The following is a 20792-nucleotide window of genomic DNA, read 5'->3' on the forward strand; positions in this document are numbered from 1 at the left end:
AGTAGCCCTTGAATCTTTTTGGATGCTTTCTTCCCCTTGCCAGTCTTCACAAAGGCATCATATTGCCATTCATTGCTGAGCTACTGTGCATTCTCCAGGGATGTTTGTTTGGTGGCATTAATACAGACTAAGATCTGCTCTGTCTCCAATCCTCCCAGTGCCAGCTCATTGCTTGCCAAGTGTGAGGTCAAGAGATCTATGTTTTCTGTCAAACAGCAGCTGCAGCTCTTAAGAGTGCTGCAGCAATCTCCAGCTCACTAGCCTGTCATGGAGATAGAGCCACAGGGGGCATTCATTAAATATACTAAAGGATGTATAGGGAGTTTTATATATATATAAATACTAATATATATATATACACTAAGGGAGCTTTAGCTAACCTATTTTATTCCTATAGCCATTGCTGGATTTGCTTTTTTTTGTCCCATCAGGACACTTTTGTCTAAGTGAGATTAGGCAATGCCACAGATCAGATTGGCTGACAGAAGAATGGGAAGGGTCTGCAAATCAGCTGGCTAGCCAGGAAAGTAATTTATGTATTTTTTGGGGATCTTTTTCCTAAAATAGCTCCAGGAGCAGCATTAGCTCTTCTGTTTTACAGTATAATCAGCTTGATCATAGTTTAGTGGTTGAAGAGTGTTCAGTCCTTTCAAGAAACAAGTCATTCAAAAGCAAGGATCTGACCAGTTGGATTGGAAAACAAATAACAATTCTCGGCAGTATATTTATGCATGTTCATAAGAAAAAAATCCTTTCCACTTCCCAAAAAAATCCTTCAAATGCATTTCAGACTTTTCAGGAAATATTTGAAAGCTGTGGCAATTCTCTAATCCTTTCTAGCAATCTTTTGTACTTTTCTCCATTCACCTCTTGGACTCAGCTGGCCCTTCTCTCTAATCTCATTTTTTTTCCCAAGTCCAAATGGCAACTTAACATCAATGCTTTCAGAGCCAGAAGAGCAATAATGATGCCTGATGCCAAAATGGCAGAAAGGCCAGCTCACCCGGTCCATAACCCTAGAGGGATGATGAAGAAAGCCTCTGGAGCCAGGCATGGTGGTAACTGTCCTTCTGAGGCAGATCTTGCAGGCAATATTGGGTGATGGACACAGGGACAATTCTTGTACACAAGGATCCAGGCCAGCTTCCTCAGAGGGGTGTCAAGGACACAGAAATGAGATCATCTGTCAGTCTGACGGTCTCCTCTTTGCACATTTTCTGTCTTTCTTCTCTTGGATTGAATCGATTTCTGTAGGTGTGTGAGATGAGCACACTTCCATACTGGGTTGAGTGACCATGAAGCTGGCATTATGGACAAACTTGCTCTTTCCTAAATAATTCCAACATATTTTTTAGAGTGCTTGTGTTCATTAATTTCCCAGTTATTCTACAAACTTTATAGGCTAGGGCTGATTATTTTTGTGTTTGCAGTGACCTTCACTGCTGCTGGAATTCCTTTCTCAGAAACTCAAACCAGTGACTGTTAAAGGCACTTCTGATCTGCTGGTCACATCTATGCCCCTGCTAGTCAGCTTTCCAGAGAAACAGCAATGGAAGAAACATCCCATGAGGATCTCATGAGTTTAGGGTAATGTTGCAGCTGCAGGTAGAAGCAGATGGTAATGAGCAATTGGGAAGTTTAGTTTTCATTTTATGCAAGGGCTTCCTAGCCTGAGGAAGTGGGGGCCACGTTTAATGCCCCAAGACATCTCTTCTATCTGTAGCTTGCTAAGGGAGGGAGCTGCTCATTCAACCAAGCTCAGAGAACAACGAACAACGTCCTCCTGTTCCCTACAAAATGGTCATCTCTTACTACTCTGTCAGTAATGAGAGATGGGAAAAGGCTCAAGTAACTTCCTTAGGGCAAAGTAAGGCAAAAAGGGAGAATTAATATGCCCAGATGTGTAAGTTGGTCTTAGTTCAAGAAAAGGAATTAATAAAATGCTGAACTTCGGACAACATTGCTGTGCTTTTCTGTTTTATGAAAACGCTTGTCTGAATCTGGTAAAAGAAAGTGTATAAGGGTATAATTTGTGGCATGATGATAGCTCTACTTGTGATTTTGTAACATGAAATAAAATAGTGTGACCACAGCAGTGTTTTTTCACAGACTCCTGGTATCATACAAAAATGAGTTTCAGAAAAGTTCTTTTTCACATATCTGAAAGACCTGCAGATTTAGCCATCAGGACTTGGCCAGCTCCACAACATCCTTTTCACTTGACTGTCTCTACTCTTTGTATTTGTCAGTCTAAATAGACGTATTAAATCTGGGTGTTGTCAGAAAATCTTTTCCTGTGGTGAAAAAAAATAGTTTTTCAGGTAGAGCAGTAAGGTTTTAGGAATTTTACAAGTGCCTGGGGTTTATTTCCAGCAGTCTGTTAATACTCAAGTCTGTTAGACATGGTGAGAGGTATGAAAGAGGAGTGCTAGCTGTATGTGGCTCAGATCAACAGGAAAACAATTTAATGGGTTTGATCCAATATTGTGTTACAAAGTGCCATACCAGGATCACACACCTAATCTGAAGGGATGCAGCTTGAAAGTAATTTCTAATGCTGCATAATTTGTAAGAATTGTTATTTTACCTGTATAATTGCATGTTGTGTGCATGGGAAAAAACTTGAAAAAGGCCAAAAGAGCAAAGCATGCAAGATTCTGAGACAGTGTAAATTGGAACAGATGTTCTGAAACCAATGAAACTATGTGAATTTTGACCTTGTATCTCTAAGGTTGGAAGTAGAAAGGTGAGCTTGAATATGATACTGTTATATGCTCAGAACATCTCTGCTTTTGGTATTGCTATAAACACCTTTTTCGCTCGGAATGTATAGGATAATTCAAACTATCCTTTTTGTAAATTGGTTGGAGAGCAAACTAGAGTATCTTTATTAATCTTTGCTTTATTTTATTGTTGTTCCAGGTTAGGTTTCCCCATGATGATCGTGTCCTGTACCATTGGGATGTGCTATCTTCTTGTTGCTCATGTTGTAGTAGGTTGGAACTCATAGTAATTTATATTTTCAAGACTCAGATAAGCTTTCCCTTATGTTTAGCTTATATCAGAATGTTAAGAACACATATGAAAGGAAAAAGATGTGTAAAATCCCAACATATGGTATCAATCAAAATGATTGTTGGCATAAACATCAGATATGGTCATTCTTAACCTTTTGTTTTATGAACAATATGGAGGATTAGACAATCAAAATTAAAAGAATTCATATATTTAATTATGAATGCAATTACTGTGCAGATGAAAAGGAGCCATCTCAAGGGAATATGCTGTGCCTGAAAGTTTGCATTGACACAATCTGAGTATAGTCACAGATGAAAAACTCATTCACAATAGCAGATGTTCAGTAATTTCTTTTTAGGGCTTCATTTTTCTTTGTCAATATATTTAGCTATTTGTATGAAAGTAATTAATATTCAACTTGTAATAATTGAAAGTTAAGCAGAATATCTGTACACTTTGAAGGATGTATCATTATCTACATTAAAAATAAACACATGTCCTGGAAATGTGCTGTGGAAGGAATTATTATTTTGGAAGCAGGATTGTATTGCCCAGAGGCTTTGTTTTTCATTTTAAAGTTGCTAAACAATGTTATGCTACCTCTACTTTTTTTTTTTCTTAAAATAAACCAATGCCACTCCTCTTACAAAAGGACAAACATAAATAGTGACAAAGCATCAGACATCTTCCATTTAATCATTAATTCACTTTTGTGAAGGAGTACTCTGAATATTTTAATAGGTTAATACACTACATGGAAGAATGAGCTCATACTGTGGCTTTGATTCCCTTATCTCTGGTGATAATGTTTTAAACCACCTATATAGTTTTATATAATTGGCTGCCACAACAGGTCAAAATTGTCTTTATGAGTATTAAGTCCTGTGAGGTACTCAAGAGCTCAATTCCAAATCTTCCAAAATCTTTGTGGATTTGGCCCGAATTAATGGTGGGTGTATTTTACTGATTCAGAAAAATTGGCAACCTGGTGAGTGCAACCCCACCAGGTGGACGAGGCTGAATTACAGGAAGCCAGTAGAGATGATCAAATGTGGCTTTTCCTTCTGCTTAGTCCTTGAGGTAACCAGGTAAGTGAGAAAGAAGCAGTATTTCTCCCACCAAAGTGAGGAGATGTGAGATAATTCATACATCCTGTTTTACTCATATATAGGTTGTATCCCTCACCAGGTCTGTTTTAAATGGGAAATGGTAAAAGGCCAATGCAAATGGGGCACAGCGCCCACTCTAAGCAAGGGCTGCCACCTCTCCTAGCAGGTTCAGTGATAGCAGAGTGTGTGCGTGGAGCCAGAGGGGAAGAGCTGTCTCCACTGATTCCAGACCCCTCACCAAGATATCCATCCCCACCCATGCTCAGGCCCCCAGAGCAGTGAGAACTCCTGTGATGGAGCTGAATTTTGCAACACTGTTGAGAAACCCCAAGGCTGTGCTAACAGTGACCACCTGTAGAACAGAAGATCTTCTCCCAGAACCAGCATAACTTCTGTATCCTTTTATAGATATAAAACAAAACAAAAGAAAACAAAATCCCGCAAAACCAATCCAAAAAAACCCCACCAAACTTCTGTGATGTCTGGATCAAAACAAAACAAAACAGAACAAAGAATAAATTATGACCCTGAAAGACACTCCTTCATACAGTTTTTCTGCAACTGAATTTGGCCTGTCTTACTCTAAATGCAAAGAGTAGCTCACTGTGTAATAACTGGAACTCTGTTTCAATTAAACAAACATTTATTTTAATCAGCTTAACATTGATCTCAGGTTAAAAATAGCAAAAATAGCCACAGGGTAATTTTATAAATCTCAATATTTCTCACAGTGGGGCAATATTGGTGCAGTCATTGATTGCACAAGAACTGTTGTATGAAGCCCTAGAAAATGCAAAATCAGCTTCTGCTAAAACACAACGTTTTTAGTTTGTTTTTTTTTTCTTTTCTGTTACATTAAAACCCAGTTTGCATGTATGAACATAAAAATGAGACTATGATCACACAAAACAGTGTGCTAATTAATTTAATTGTGGTTTTTAAGAAAAGAAAAAACTAAACTAAAACCATATCCTGCTTTTGAACCCTTGAAACTTTCCTGCAAATTTTGACCAAACTGTGCTAATAATGCAATCACACTAGCTGGTACAAAAATGCATTTTGCATTTACAGTCTGCTGGAAGGAGGAAGGCAGAAATGCAGCAAATATTATCCACTTACTCATGTCAGCAAATACTTCTGAACACTTTGGTGCAAGAGAGATCTCACTGGCTTCAGAAGTGCTACATCAACAGGACTCAGATGAGATTTTCTTTCTGCTATGTAACTTGTCCTGTGGAAAGAAGACAAGTAATGCACAGGGAGTACAAAATCATGTTGATAACAACACTTTTAGACAACTGAACTTGAGTTTTTCTGCTTCAAGGAATTTTTTTTAATGACATATTGTTTTGCTGAGGATTTTCTTAGTATAAACTCTTTCCTTCCTTCAACAGTCTTTTATCTTCTTTTGCACAGCCAAGAGCTCAGTAAGACCTTAAATGAAAAAGCAAATTGTAAAAAAATAAAATTGTTTGTTTACACAGAGCTTTATGTGAGTGTAATGAAAATTACCCAGGTGCTTCAGATAATTTCAAGGTAATGAAGTACACTTTTCATTGCCTTCCATTATAGCTATCAATGTAATCTGCACATCAAAAGGGCACAATTACAGTGGCTACATCCTGGACAAAATCAGTGTGCAGGATTCCATAAAAATGGATCGGATCTGAAGAGTGGGTGGAGGTTATTTTTCCAGTGAAATTCTCTCTAAATAATTTAATAAAATATTATTTAAGTAATAAATAATGTACAAGTGTATTATCTTTAGTATGCTAGTGGCTGATCTCAGAGGATGGTTTCCTCATTCTCATTGACATCCTATTAGGCTATTTGGTGATGTTTTTTTAAAGACACATAGTAAATATAAAGATATAATTCTCTGAGGTCTACTTGCCCTTTCTGAGCTGTGTAAAATGCAATAAGATAGCAACATATTAGTTACAGCACTACCAGACAAAGTAAGCCATGCTGAGTAAAAGAAGCCATCTCCAGTAGATAAGCAAGGCAATCACTGAAAGCTAGGAAAGAATCAAGAAAATACTGGAGCTTCACCAAATAGTGAGCTGTGTAGCAAACAACAACACTGAGAGTGGCCAAGGGTCTGCCCAGCCCAGCACTTGCCCTGGCAATTGGCTTAGCAGCTGCCTCTTGCAAATAGCAGAGCAAACATAAAACTGCATTCTCTGTCACCCAAAGTTTCTTGAATGCGAGACAGCACCTGAATTAATTACAGCCAAAGGATTGTCCTTCCACAAACTTATCCAGCTCCTTGCTGAACCTGTGTGATTTCAACTGTCTCAACAGTTGAATAGTTTATCAATAGATAAACTATACACCGTGGGAAAATGATTCCAGATGTTGGCTTTGTACCTGTCCTTTGCTCATTTATTTTTATGACACTTCTCTCCCAATTCCTTTCCCAAGTTTTTTTTTGGTTGAGGAGGGGTTACACATAGCCATCTTTTTTTCTGAATCATGATTCTAAAGATCTATTTTCAATCTGGACATCATAGTCTATTTGCTCAGTTGCTATAAGGAAATGGTCACATATTTTTGCTCATTCCCTTTTCCACCTTCCAAAGTTTCACTGTGGCCTTTTTGAGTTCAAAAGGTGAGAAGTATCAATGCTAGCCAAGACACCATGGATTTACACAGCAGCTTTCTTATTTAATCTGATTTTCCATTTTATTCCTAATAATTGTTAAGATCCCTTCTTGGACTATATTGGCAAGACTGTATTGACAACTGAGGAATATATTTTTATAGAAGAACATCTTACACTAAGAAACAGCATTTCCTGAGTCATAATTATTAGCTCACATGGTTTAGCATGTCAATTAAGGTCAATTTTACTTTACAAGTGTCCACAGTGAATACTACAGAACAATTTTTCCTAGTTGTTTGCTCTTGTTAGCGCTTTTTGTAATTCTTTACTATTAATTTTATTCTTCTGAATAACCCTTAGACTTCCACATTTAACCTTTTACTTAAAACTCCAGACCATTTAAAAATATTTTGGCATTGCAGAACCAACCTGATTCCTTCTAGAACTTCATGGAAGGGTCATACCCCTTATACTGTGGTAGTTTAATATTTTTGAGAGCTGATAGACTGGATATATTTAATCTCCATAGCAACTACAGGTCAAATGAAAATTACTTTAAAAGCTGGAAATGTTTTCTTCTGTGGCACAGTGAGTTTATGAACACCTTGCTAGCAAGATGTTACTGAGGTATGATTCAAAAAATGTTTCTCAATTCTATTAGAATAATAGAACTAAACTGTAGAATTTAGAAACAGCCAACTGTCTTGAGAAAGATATTTTTATTTATTCTTTGGGAAATATGCCAAGTAAAAATCACAGTTATAAAAGGAAACTTGCCTAATTGCAGAGATTTTTTCACAGCTACTCATAAAACTTATTTCAGAACATGCTAAAGCTTCAGGTACCATGTCTTCATTAACACTATGTCTAGTCCCAGAAAACAATTCTGATTTTCTTAATAAAAGTTGAAATACAGCGTGCTATTTTTAAGACACCAAATTTAAAAGGAATAGTAAGAAACTAAAATCGCTTGACCACAAAGGAAGAGAAAGGTGTCATCTAAAAAGTCAAATATTATTTACAATGTATTTGCAAAAATTGTCTTCGGACAACTGGGACTGCAGACTTCCTCCAGTGACTCAGCATGATTTTAGATCTAGTACATGGGAACAGGTCCAGGAATCAAATGCCTTGATTTCCTGCTGTGTTGCTGGCTTTCTTTGTAACTTTTCATAGTCAATGGATTTGCTCACGTATTTGTTTCCTCATTGTATCCAGATTTCTGAAGCGCTTACTAAAGGTACGTTTTCTATATGGATGCTTTCAATTTTGCTAAAGAAATAACTATTATTGAACACATAGCAAAATATGCAGTTATATGCAAACACAATCTATTGTTTTAGATAGTAATAAAAATGTGGAAACATCAGTGTAACAGCTATCAGATGGTTATTCCCTACATTTACCCACATTAGAGAATTCATAGGTTTCAAACAGCAGAAAATCAGTGGCACCTGAAGTAGACCAAAAATAAATATACTAAGCATAAGCCTCTATGTTTGTTCCAATAGGATTCCAGGAGAATTATTTGGAACCAAATAAAAAAAAAAAAAAAAAAAAAAAAAAAAAAAAAAAAGAGAAATAGCTGAAGTATTAAATTAATACTTCTGAAGTGAATTTATGATATGAAATCCTGGCAATTCAGAATAAGTGCTTACCAGAGCAGATGAAGCCAGCATGTTAAGATCTGAGCAATTTATTAAGGACAACTGAAAATCAACAGGTGTTGGTGATTTATTGAGAGAAGGATTAAAATCTTTCTCCATAGATGCTCTAAAGGGAGAGGATGAGGGAGAAACCTTTCTTCACACATTTCTTATTAGGGGGAATATTATAGGATTACTGACATCCTGGAGCTACTCGAAATAATAAAAAGCAAAAGGGGTTTTGCACTATATTTAAAGTTGACCACATACTGTTATTTTCTCTTTTCAGGTTGCTGTTTCAACTTTGATAGGCAGCAGTGATTCATTAGCAGTAGTTTCAGTTAGTGCTTTGCCTAATGAATCAGTAATGGGAAAAAAGCCCTCTCAAGATGTGGTCTTGGCCATTGTTACTATTATCCTGGCTGGACTAAAAGACTTGCTGTTATTTTTAAGAAAATCAACACGTACTGGTTTGTCCATGGTGTATGAGCTGCCTAACTGTACAAGATAACGGGAGTTAGGCTGCTGCACAGTGCTATAACAAGAGACATAATCTAGCAGGGAGCTGCAGATTTTTCTTTTTTTCCTGCTTCCTTTCATGCCTCCTTCTTTCCTCTTGCATTTATTGTCCACCAGATTTTTTATTTTCATACTTATCTGCTATTTTAAACCTTATTCCTTGTTCATTCACACTCTTTGTCAAATAAAACTTTCACTTATTTGTTTTTCCTGCCCCACTTTTCTCTGGGTGGCCTCTGTCTGCTTATCCTTAATAAAGTTAATGAGGGAGAGAAACCTCCACTTACTTAAATTTTAAGGACGTTAAGAAAAAGTGTTTTTTCCTAATGTCATAGTCTCCTTCTATTTAATATATACACCTACTGTACTTTCCACTCTATAACCACTTGTGTGTGTTTCAAGCGTGGGTCATGAAGATCATTACAGACACTCAATTGAAGTAAAAAATCACAGCAAGTCTGGCAGTGCTGGGGCTCATGAACATAAATTGAAAACTTAAGATTTTCCTCTACTTGACCCAGAAGTGTTAATGGTTCAGGATGTCTTGTTTCTCTTTATCTTACCTGAATTCACTTTTGAACTCAGATGGCTACAGATTATATCCAGTGAATTCATTTATTAAGCTCCCAGAACACCCAAGAAAAGGAAACCTGTGGAGTACATAATAGTTTAAGGTTTTATAAATAAGAAGCAACTTACCAGCTAGATAGAAATGTATCAAAGTTAGTGCTGTTAGTTTGATTATAGCACATAAATTATTCAATTTTGATCTAGATTTTTAGTGGTGGTTAAAGCTGTGAGCAATGAAATCTAATCCACACATTCTCTGCATTGCCATAGCCAAAGATCAGTCCACGATCTCAGGAAACAAGACTGCTTATTTTTAAGATCTAGTTGGAAAAACAACTTGGGGGATTAATGTGAGCAAATACTCTGAACTCTGTGCAAAATGTTTGTTTTTAGATCCACCAGGTCTGGTCCCAAGCAGTGTGACTTGACTGGCAATAATTTATGTGAGGAAATTTTTCTGTCTTGATTTTGTGAAAATGGGAAGAAATATTAATGTCAGGCTGACGAAGGACATGAATAATGTATGCTGAGTTTTTGTATTATACCAGCTGAAGTCAGTGAAGAGTCCAAAAGTAATTTGCTTGAGCTCAAAGACCTCAGTTAACGACTACACATGATGTAAGGCATGCACATGCACAACATGGATGTGACTGCAAGCAAAGTCTTGTCAGGCACATTCCAGATTATAAATATTGTCATTATAGACACAGTTTTCAGTGTTGCCAGTAAATAAGGCCACTTGGCAGTTCAAGATATTTGTCAAGAACAAGACTAAGGGAAGATGAATATTAAACAGATAATCACGCAATCCTTTCTCTTGCAATAAAATACTTCCTGTATTCTTGTTCCCACTGTTAGATTGGAAAAACAAGTAGGTGGTTAGATTTTCTCCAAAGCAGGTTAGAGCTGGAAAGTTGTTTCTAGATAAGTACTCTAATTTAATGTAAATATTCTGTATTTACAGAGAATTTAATATTCTTTTTTGCATTTTAATTGCTATAAACACCTTTAATAGCAACAAAATCCAGAGAACATCTGTTATATATACTGCATATAAACAGATTGGAGATTTTTAAATATTTAAATTTGTAAATATTTATCTTTTAGGTTTAGCATTTGTTGTAAGGGTTTTTGAAACTTTTATAGTAAATTTTACCAGATATCATTAAATTTTGCATGAATTTTCTGTGGTCCAAATTAGAAATTATTTTTCTATTTTGTTACCCATGTGAAATATCTGTCAAACCTGGCATCTCTGCGCAGGAAAAGAAATTAAGAATTAACCCATCAACAAATTTTTCTATTGATGAGATAGATATATGCAGGCAATGTCTGTACTTGCTGCATACACAAACATTGAAAGAGGCAAGCACTCGGGAGAGGGAGAACACTGAAATAAACATAGCTTGTTCCTATGTGTTTTATAGATAAAACAGAGCCCTGTACACCACCTTTGTAATAAATGGCTGCATTTGTTCTCTTTGTGTACTGTTGCTGCAGAAGTCCTCCTTGGATTTCAAATGTATATGGTTCTTTTTCTGTTTCAACATTTATTAAAGTATCACAGAAAACTGGACCTCATACAAAGTTCAGGTAGGTTCATGTGAAACATCTCCTTCCAGCCAGAGGTATTAAGCATATGTTCTTCAGAGAAAGTCCTTAATTTGGGAAGACATTTTTATATAGAAATATTTAAATGATATTTTGTTTCTAAAAAGACATCTGTGTTCTTGAACGGTGAAACATTTGTGTAACTGCTTTCCTGAACTGGGGCTTAGATTGAATATTTAAGGTTATTTATCTTGGTTCTATTACCATGACCTTCATAACTTGGAGAAAGAAAATGGGTTTGTCCCTGAAGAAGTGCTGAACTACTGAACTGTTTGTCTATTTGCCCTGTTTGTACATGCAAATCTGAATTTGGAGGTTTACAAAATGATGTGTCCCCAAAGAGCAAGTGTTTAATAATGCAAACCTATATGTACTGAGAAGTGGGAAGATCATCCATATTTATCCGTAGAAAAGTCTTCATAAAATCTTCAGAAATACATGGAATTAGGGGCAGTGAGGACAGTGAGGGAGCCAAGTTTCAGGGTGTCTGAGAAAGTTAGATTTCTCAAAAAAAGTGCAGCTGACGATAACAGGTTGTCTGATGAACACGGTATTCTTATTATGTTAGTAGGTTTTGTGCTAAAACAAAATCTGCATTAAAGTCCTTGATTTTGTAAACAGGCTGTCAACAATACTTTTTATGTATTCACATTATGTTTTGGCTTATTATTCTTAGTAAAACTGATGCCAGTTTGCATTATGTTTGATTTTGGAATGCTAAACACATCTCAGTGATAGAACATAAAAGGATTCATACAGTTTTCTCCTCTATAAGGCTAAGCAAAGTATTTTTGAACCATAAATACACATTTAGCTTTTCAATATGCTTAAAAATAGAAGTCTCTTAGTGGCAGGAGGTAAGCAGCCCTGAAGATGCTGCATCTTGTATTACAATTCAGAGGATGATAGAGAAAAGGGATGACATGAGATTTCTTTATGAAGCAGATGAAAAAAGAGAATTTTCAATCTCCATGCCATTAAACAGGGCAGTTAAAGTCAGACCTGCTCTCTTTTCTACATTTCTGGTTATTTGGTGCCTCGCAGCTGGGTGTGAGCTCTTCACTTCTCTTGTTATCATCATTATGTCTCGGGGAGGTGAATTAATCAGAGCTGCTTCAAACAGCACAGCAGAGATATTTACTTTTGTAACTGAAGGATGGCAAACCTCAAGGAAGGAAATGAAGGAGAAGGGATTTCTTCAGCCTTGCTCATGAGGCAAACTTACCCCTGAGGATGGAGCCATTGATTCTGACATGAGACATGCCTGCACCTGCATTTTGAGAGCTCCTCCTCACAGAAGACCTGCTTTAGGGCTGCACAATGAATTCTTCTGGGATGAAATGGAGCAAGAAGTAGGACTTTGTCATTGGTGGGCTGCTCAAGAACCAATTCTGACTGGTAGCATGAAAATAACACCTCCCTCATATAATCCTGAGGGTCACAGATCCCAGTGGCTTCTTAATTCAGCTTCATTTCACAGTGAGTTATTCTGTTTTGCTGGAACTTCATGGTTAGTCACTGCCTTCAATGACAACTGGAAACATCTGCTTGGGGCAGCCAAGGGGGCCATTGCACGACCAAAAGCAAAAAACAATGAACACAAGAAAAGCTCCCTGGAGAAGACAGATGCAAGGGAAGCACCAATAAACTCCTGGCTGCACAACTATCTCCGCTTCCTGGAAAGAAATTATTTGCATCATTTTGGCTGCTGGCAGGACCTGTTCTTTGTTGTTAGTGTAGTCATAGAGGCCAGTGGGAATGGGATGAGTCTTCACTGCTGTAAGCAACTGTCAGCAATAGTGTTTTGTATGGCAATTTCTCTCCTGCTGCAACTGATATGGAAAGGAAAGGGCAACAGAACCACAACCAAAAAGCCAGCAGGGTACCTTACAGTTGTTTATGTCATTGCAAACACTGTTAAGTGATGTTTAATACTGATTTTGTGCAAGCATAGGTGGTTGTGCAAAGAGTTCACTTGACACCCATTAAATCTTGTGCATAATTGTCTCTGTTTCTGTGCATGGATTTAGGAACAGGTCAATGTAAAGAGTAGGAAAAACCAAGGAGGTGTGAAGGAGAAAGAGAATCCTGTGGTGTAAGGATGGTCTGTAGCCTATGCCCATGTTAGGTCTGGAAATAAACCTAGCAAGTGTACTATGCACAAATGAGTATAAGCTGGGTAAATAGTTTTGTGGCAGTACTTTCCTTGCACAGAATTTAGTGCAATCCCTTCCTCATTGTCATTCTCCTTTGAAGAGATATTATGGTTCATTTTAATTCTAATTCTAACTTTTCTGATCAAACTAGAATGCTTTGTTGTTTGGGGTTTTTAGATGAAAACATGAAGTGGTCCTGTTGAAAATTTTTGCTAACTGTTCTTTTTCTCCCCATAGAGCAAGATTTTTTGATTCCTCTTGTCTATTTCTGAGGAGGAGAAACCCTCCCTAGTTTTCCAGCAGCTTTCTCACCTATACAGATTACATAGGTACCTCTTTAATGTCTCCTAAAGAAATTATCCTATAAGCTAGTAGGTGCAGAAGTGTTGCAATTTGTGCTAATGTTTAATGAAACTACACTTGGAAACCAAAAAATATGAAGAGAAATTGAAATTTAGTTCCTTTTCTAGAAATCAAGAAGCTCTTTTGATGGAATATGCAAACCAATATGGTAACATAAAGGGACTGATGGTGTATACGTCTACAGATAACTCACAGGAAGGGTCAGAGAAAGTTGACACATAGAAGTCTGCTCAGAGGTTATCTTTGTCACCCGTAATGGTAACACTTCTGTGACCCAAATGCAGAAAGATCATCCTGTATTTTCTGCCCCGAGAAACCCTGGCTAGCAAATCTATTGAGCCTATGCTACAATGCACATGTTTTTGAGAAAAAGCAGATGAGATGCAGCTCTACTTCTACACACATCTCTGAGAAAACAGCTGGTTAGCAAGCTGATGCAAGCAAAAAAAGATACTGTGTTTCCATCAGTATCTTTTCTCTAATAATTAATAGTCTCCTTGCTACTGCATTGGCATACACTCAGCTCCTCTGTTATTAATGTGCTTCACTCCACTGATTATGCTTTGTTGTGGAATTTTCTCTAATATAGAGACCTCTCTGGCTCTGCTGGACTGGGTTCATTATTACATAATATAGCCCTGTCACCTTTAAGACTGACTACTGAAGATCTTGCTCCAAATTTCTGGCTCAAGACTGGTTTCTGTGATGATACAATAACTGTGAGGATACAATAACTACAACAGATCTATCTCTGATTTGTGCTGGTTTGTTAAGTGTGATAAATTGATATAAAAATCCCTTTTAGATGTGAATACACAGTAGAAGAAAACCAATTAATTAGAACTTGGATTAACTGAGCATAAGTGTTTACTGTGGAAGTGGTCCCTGCTGCTATGTAGAAAGCCTCAGTCCTCAAGAGTCTGTGACTAAAGGACACCAGACTGAATCACTTAAGTAGTCATGCTGTCAGTAAACATTAATGAAGTTTGCTTTTGCATGCTAATAATAGAGACTCTGGTCTCTATCGTGTGAATCTTTATTATCCTCTATCTAAGAAAGCAATCCAGCTGCAAAAATATTAGTAGTAGGAAGGGATGAGCATAACAGTTGCTGCTGTCCATCTGTGCATGAATTATCTGGCTTATCTCATCTACCAAGATGCCCTTGGCATGCAAGCACTGGTTCAGTCAGCTGATATCCATTGTGCCTCAAATGCACAGTAATTGCCATGAAACTCAAGAGAAAGGAGGATTAGTTTGTGCAGAAGTCTTGTTCTCTTTGATGTGATTCATAACTGCACTTGAAAGATGTTCAAAATATGCAAGTAGCAGGTTACCTCCCCAGAGTCCAGCACTGACTGTGGTGGATCCCTGCACAGTGTGTGGCTGGGTACTTCTGCCATCTGCTTTGGACCTGAGCTTACATGCAGTGAAGAGGACTGAAGTTAGGAGCCCAAAGCTTGAAGTCGTCCCTCAGAGCTGTAACTGTGTGTGTGAGGAGGAAATGAAATTGCCTAAACTGACAATAGTGCTCTCTGCAAAGGAAAAGTATCCTTTTTCATCAGAAAGCATGCAGTTAAAGTCTGTATCTGAGGTGTCTTGGCATGACAGGATCCATGCAGGGACTGGAAACTTTTGTATGAAAGGTGAATTTATTTTTTGATTGTAGAAGTGAAACCTTTCTGCAATACAACTTGAGGCTCCATTAAAAAGCTTCTCTGTGGCTACTGCTGCAATTCCTTATCTCTTTCTTTTCCAGCTGGAGTGTTGCTTTGCTTTTATGGCTATTAGCTGTATTCCTGCCCTGCAGATTTTCCGTTTCTTTTATGAATATGGTCTACTGATACCAATGCATTAGGATCTACTATGCTTGTGCAGAAGCAAGGGTTTTATAAGCCAGGAAAAGTTAGAAAGAGAAGCAAAAATAATCCCACTTTGATAGTTCTTGCATTCTCTTTGGAAACATTTGTGTGTAGTGTTTGACATCAGTGTACCAATCTTTTTAAAGTTTCCCTCATTCATTCCAAAGAGGCATTCCTGGATTCACAGTATTAAATTAATAGTGTAGGATGTGTTGCAGCAATATGGTATTTGTGTACAAATATTCAGCAGCTATGATGAAAATTAATTCCAGGATGAGTTTAATCTACATATTCATCTTCTTCAGTTGTGTTCAAAATGGAAAGCAAGAACACTTGAGAAGAAAAGTTAGATTAACTAGCAATGTATAAATATTCTGGGCTTGATTACCTGTTACTAAGACTACTGTTTTTCAACTGAAAAGAATCACCACAGCATTGTTCCTCTTATCTTGTACTTTATGACAATGGTTGGCTTTCACGTGTCTCCCTGCAGCCTGGGATTTAAATTTGTGTCTTATTCTCTCTTGACAGTATTTGTCTTCCTTGCCTCATTGGTTCCAGATAATTATTTATACCAATTTTACTTGCAGATTTTTGTTGACTTGACAGCTTTGCCTACAGGGATATTTTCCTGGTTTACCATAGGGTTTCATAAGCACCTGTCTGTTCTGTTGAGATCAGGTTCTTCAGTAATTCTCCTGTATTGCCAGTAAAGGTAACTCGTGGTACAACACTCCTACAGACCACACTTTGGGGTGCTGCCAGTCTTGAGCCCCTTACACTTCAGAAGTGGAGGCATTTTTACTCTCCTGCCCCCATGGTGGAGCACAAACTCTTTTAGGTACTGTGAAATTGAAGTTTTAGCACCACAGTTTTTATTTCAATTCTGTGGAAAGAAAGAAAGAAAGAAAGAAAGAAAGAAAGAAAGAAAGAAAGAAAGAAAGAAAGAAAGAAAGAAAGAAAGAAAGAAAGAAAGAAAGAAAGAAAGAAAGAAAGAAAGAAAGAAAGAAAGAAAGAAAGAAAGAAAGAAAGAAAGAAAGAAAGAAAGAAAGAAAGAAAGAAAGAAAGAAAGAAAGAAAGAAAGAAAGAAAGAAAGAAAGAAAGAAAGAAAGAAAGAAAGAAAGAAAGAAAGAAAGAAAGAAAGAAAGAAAGAAAGAAAGAAAGAAAGAAAGAAAGAAAGAAAGAAAAAGAAAGAATTTGGTTCTTCATGGAAATATTCCTATTACCACTTAAATGCTGCCATTGCTACTGCAAGAGCTATAGCTCTGATCACTTCTAAAGCCTTGGTGACAAACACAGCACTCAGATCCTTATAATTTTCAGTGTACACTGTAAGGGACATTTAGATTACAAAAGACATGTCTGCACAATGGACAGTTCCATGGAATTCTAAACAAGTCAAAATAATCTCTCTGGGAATTTTCAAGCCAAGTTGGACAGTGCCTAAGGAGTTTCCAGACCTACAGACCTAGCAAGAGTCTTGCACATGAGGACAGAGATAACATTTTCAACAAGTTAATTCTACTCCTACCTCAAACATTTAAAGCACTTAACTTAAAAAAAAGATAAATTAAATCATAGCTTTGCTTTCTCTTCCAAAAACAAAAAGCAAAATGATATAGTTTCTCTTTTTAATGACTGCTTCATGCAGTTCCACATAACATTGACTGAAACAGTCATTTTAAGCCCACTGATTTGTTGCATAGTTTTGTAGGAATGGCATAAATGAACAAAGTGATGAGTGCAGGTAGATATTTTCTATGAGATAAATGATTCAGAGTAAATGTGACAATTTAATTCTCTAAGATATTCCAAAGTGCCCTTTTCTCTTTTTCCTTTTTTCTTTAGATTTGTTTTTTTTAATTTGAGAAAAGGCAACTTTTTTTTTTTTTTTTTTTTTGATTGAGACTTGATCTTGGCAAACTGTGATTGCAGATGCTGGCAGAAAAAGGAGTCATGGATGGTTTTGGAGCCAGAATCAATCATCACAAATAAAAATTGCAATTTCCACTTGTCTCAGTTGCTGTTCAAGGGCAGAGAAGTCATAACTGTGGGAGACTGCTGCTTGCTCTTTCAGCCACCACTGTGCTGAGACAGCCAGTGGGAAAATACTTCAGCCATGGTGGTTTTATAAAGGTGGTAGATCCTTCACTCCAATAAAATAATGGAAGTTTTCCCACCATATTTTAAAGTGCACTGATCTGTTTACTCTTCTTTTCTGTGGTGGTACTATCCTGCCTCTCCATCCCTCCCCCAAAAGGTTCTCTTTGAATGAGATAGTTCTAGAATGTGACAGCACTGTCAGTCTGGGGGGCTCCTGCCCTCTGTAGGTCGTGGGCTCCCTCTCACAGTCGCTGTCTCCCTTGGAGATGGGAAAGCTCCCTACTATCCTGCCTTGCCTTACTCTTGGAGACATCTGTGTGCCCCACGGGATGCTTTGTGCCCTCTGAGAGCTCGGATGAGGGAAGAGACATTTCAAAGTGGGAGTATACAAGTGGCTGGACTGGCGCTATGACACTCTGCAGGTAAGCAGAAATCTTCTGCAGACATCTTGTCCAGAAATCGTGTCTGTGTACATGTATGTATGGATACATGTAAAAAGTATGTTCTGATAGATACATATTTATGTGTATACCCACATTAAAAATAGCTTTTAGAACCTTTTCAATATGGAAGCCCTCCCTGCCCCCGTGCTATGCCCTGGCTGCTGTTAGCATGGCATTCAGTTGCAGTTTGCATCAAACAGCTGACTTACATGAGTATGTCTCTGTTGTGATGTCCATACACTTGGATGTGTATGGACAATGACTGGAAGACAGAGTGAATTAGAATTGCTATTATTATTTGTATCCATTCTTGCATTTTTTTTTTAAAAGGCCTGAAGCATATGTTTCACAATCCCATTTACTCCCATTAGCACACAGACATACTCTGTTTCAAATTGACTTTTAAAACAGATGTGTTATCAAAACTATTTTAAAAATAGTTTGTACCTACCCCGGGGAGATCTGGAGTCCTTTAAAGCCTACAGCAATTTACATTCAGAAAAAATGTTCAAGTCAAGCTTTATCAGCTCATACTGTGCACAGTTTGCTGTGTTCAGAGTGGATTGTGAGGAAAATAAGAGCTTTGTTACTTATAGCAGTGTGAACAAAGGTCTGATCCAGGTTTAAGAAAAAAGGACTGGTTCTTTCTCTTCAACAAAAGGAACAAAATCAGTGTTTTGGACCTTGCATCCTCTGCTTGATTAGAGGTGTTAATTATTTCAGCATAATCACTGTCTGTGTTCACAAAGTGTGGTCCCCCCAGGGCTGCTGTGCTGCCTCTTATCAGCAGCCTCTGAATGGCAGCACTGGCTCAGCTGTAGCTGTGCTTTGCAGAGCATGTCAGATGGGGTCAATAGATCTTTTCAGCTCCTACTTTACAGCCATGTATCTGCCTGAGTGCTCTTTAGTTATTTATATGCTTTGGGTAACTGGGCATTACAAGAGGAAAAGTAATTTTCCTTCTGCATGTTTTAGTCATACACTGTTCCAACCTGCTCTTCAGTTAAGTTTTAGAGAACTCTTTTGAGATAAGAGGAGGAAAGTTTGTGGAGTCACCAGAAAACCACTTGTAAAGATTTCCACTGCATTTCTGCATTAATCCTAGATGTGTTCCAAAGGATCAAGCAAGGGTTTTGAGCATCTAAGTCCTTGAGCTTCTTATGGGTGCAGCTACTTCTTGGCAACAGGAAATGTGTGCATTTTCTAAGGGGAGATTCTTCAGCCTTTAGAGTCAACAATGTGGTTCATAAGCTTAGTAGAGAGGAAGAAAAGGAACAGAGGTGATGAAAAACCCAGACTTTTGAATCTGTATGATATCTTCAAGTGCTGCTGACTTTCTGATGACTCCCATCCATCTTCAAATCTACAGGATTTCACTCTTGCTGTTTATTGAGAGCCATTGTAGAAATTACCATTCTTCAACATTGTTTTCTATATTTTCTCACTCACTACAAGAGTCAAAGCTCTTGTAGCTTTGACTCCTTTATTTATCTTTTCTGTAGAACATGAGTTATCCTGAGAGAATTCTTTACATTAGCAGCAAAGTTATGTCCTAGAGTGGATAATACAGATTTATTTCATATCTGAAATTGCCTACAATTTTTTTCATATCAAAGAACAATCTCTTCCTCTTTGACAACATCTTCTTTGAACAAAGCTTTCATGAGTTTTCCTGAACTAAGTTTTCATGAGTTTTCTTTCTTAAAAGAGAAAAAGTAAGTCTAATGCATTTCCTCCTATTCTGTCACCCCGAATTCTTGTACTGCCAGGTCAGAATTCTAAAAGAAATAAATGATTGGGAAACTAAAAAAATCTTAAATTATAAATTTTAAATTAAGGGCCTAGCACATCATTTGAATACAGTACAAGCATTTCCATCAAGCTGAAAGAATTCACAATTGGCTGCACACTGGCAGAAATGTTCTCTGGTGCTCTCTTACTGCAGGTCCTATAATTCAGATCCTTTAGCAGCTTCAGAAGCAAGCTGGACCTCTTTAAATAATAGTTTTCAATAATGATAATTGCACACCTGTCATGCAGTTGGGAATGCTGCAGAGAAATTCAGTGAAGAAGGGAGACCTGCGATTTTCAGAAAAAATTGTTATTGCCTCTAAGGACAGTTGATTTAGAAATAACTGTTCCATGACATGTCAAGAGAGCAGCTGGAGATCAAGCACAATCTGTAGCTGAAATACTTGAAAGGTGGGCTGGAAATCAGAAAAATGGCTTTTTTCTTTGCATTTTCCTTTCCATGATGTGTAAGATCTTCCAAAGACTCCTTCTTCCTTTTTTCCCTCTTCTTTTCTTTTTCACATTTGACACTTTAGATCAGGTACCCGAAGCTATGAAGCTATCCAAAGACTTAATTAGCCAGGTTCCCTTACTCCACTTACCACATTTACTGTCAAAATCTCTTATTCATGTGGGGGTCATCATTATTTGGGCCTTTCAGAGGCCATATCAACAAACTTAGAGGAAACTGAGACAATTTAGTAAAGCAAGAAGCAAGAGGCACTTAAAACCAGGTTAATGTGAACAATCAGTTACCTTTAGCATGGACATGAGCAGTGTTCTGTAGGTAATAAAGTCCACATCTCTGTTACAAAGGAGAAACAGCTCTAAGGGAAGATCTCTCTGTAGCAGAAAAACATAGCCTTCCTACCTTTTTTACTGATTCAGGAGAACAGGAGAACAGATTAGAAAAGGGAAAAATTTTTTGAAGTTCCTGACTCTGGTGGAGCAAATGACGTCCTATGGGGCTTCTGCAGGAACAGATGTCCATCCATTT

At 37.4% G+C, this 20792-nt stretch overlaps 1 protein-coding gene across 1 annotated transcript in view; it reads left to right on the top strand.

Annotated features, from left to right (window-relative positions):
- The window catches only part of OCA2 (OCA2 melanosomal transmembrane protein), a 186344-nt gene extending 182866 nt beyond the window's left edge, over positions 1 to 3478 (top strand). Inside the window, exon 25 of the mRNA XM_059465987.1 lies at positions 2923 to 3478. Coding sequence (XP_059321970.1) covers positions 2923 to 3010 — 88 coding nt within the window. The 3' untranslated portion in view covers positions 3011 to 3478. The remainder of the gene's footprint in view (positions 1 to 2922) is intronic.
- Positions 3479 to 20792: the final 17314 nt, after the last annotated feature.

The sequence above is a fragment of the Ammospiza nelsoni genome, chromosome 2 (assembly GCF_027579445.1).
Source record: "Ammospiza nelsoni isolate bAmmNel1 chromosome 2, bAmmNel1.pri, whole genome shotgun sequence".
NCBI classification, from domain to species: Eukaryota; Metazoa; Chordata; class Aves; order Passeriformes; family Passerellidae; genus Ammospiza; species Ammospiza nelsoni.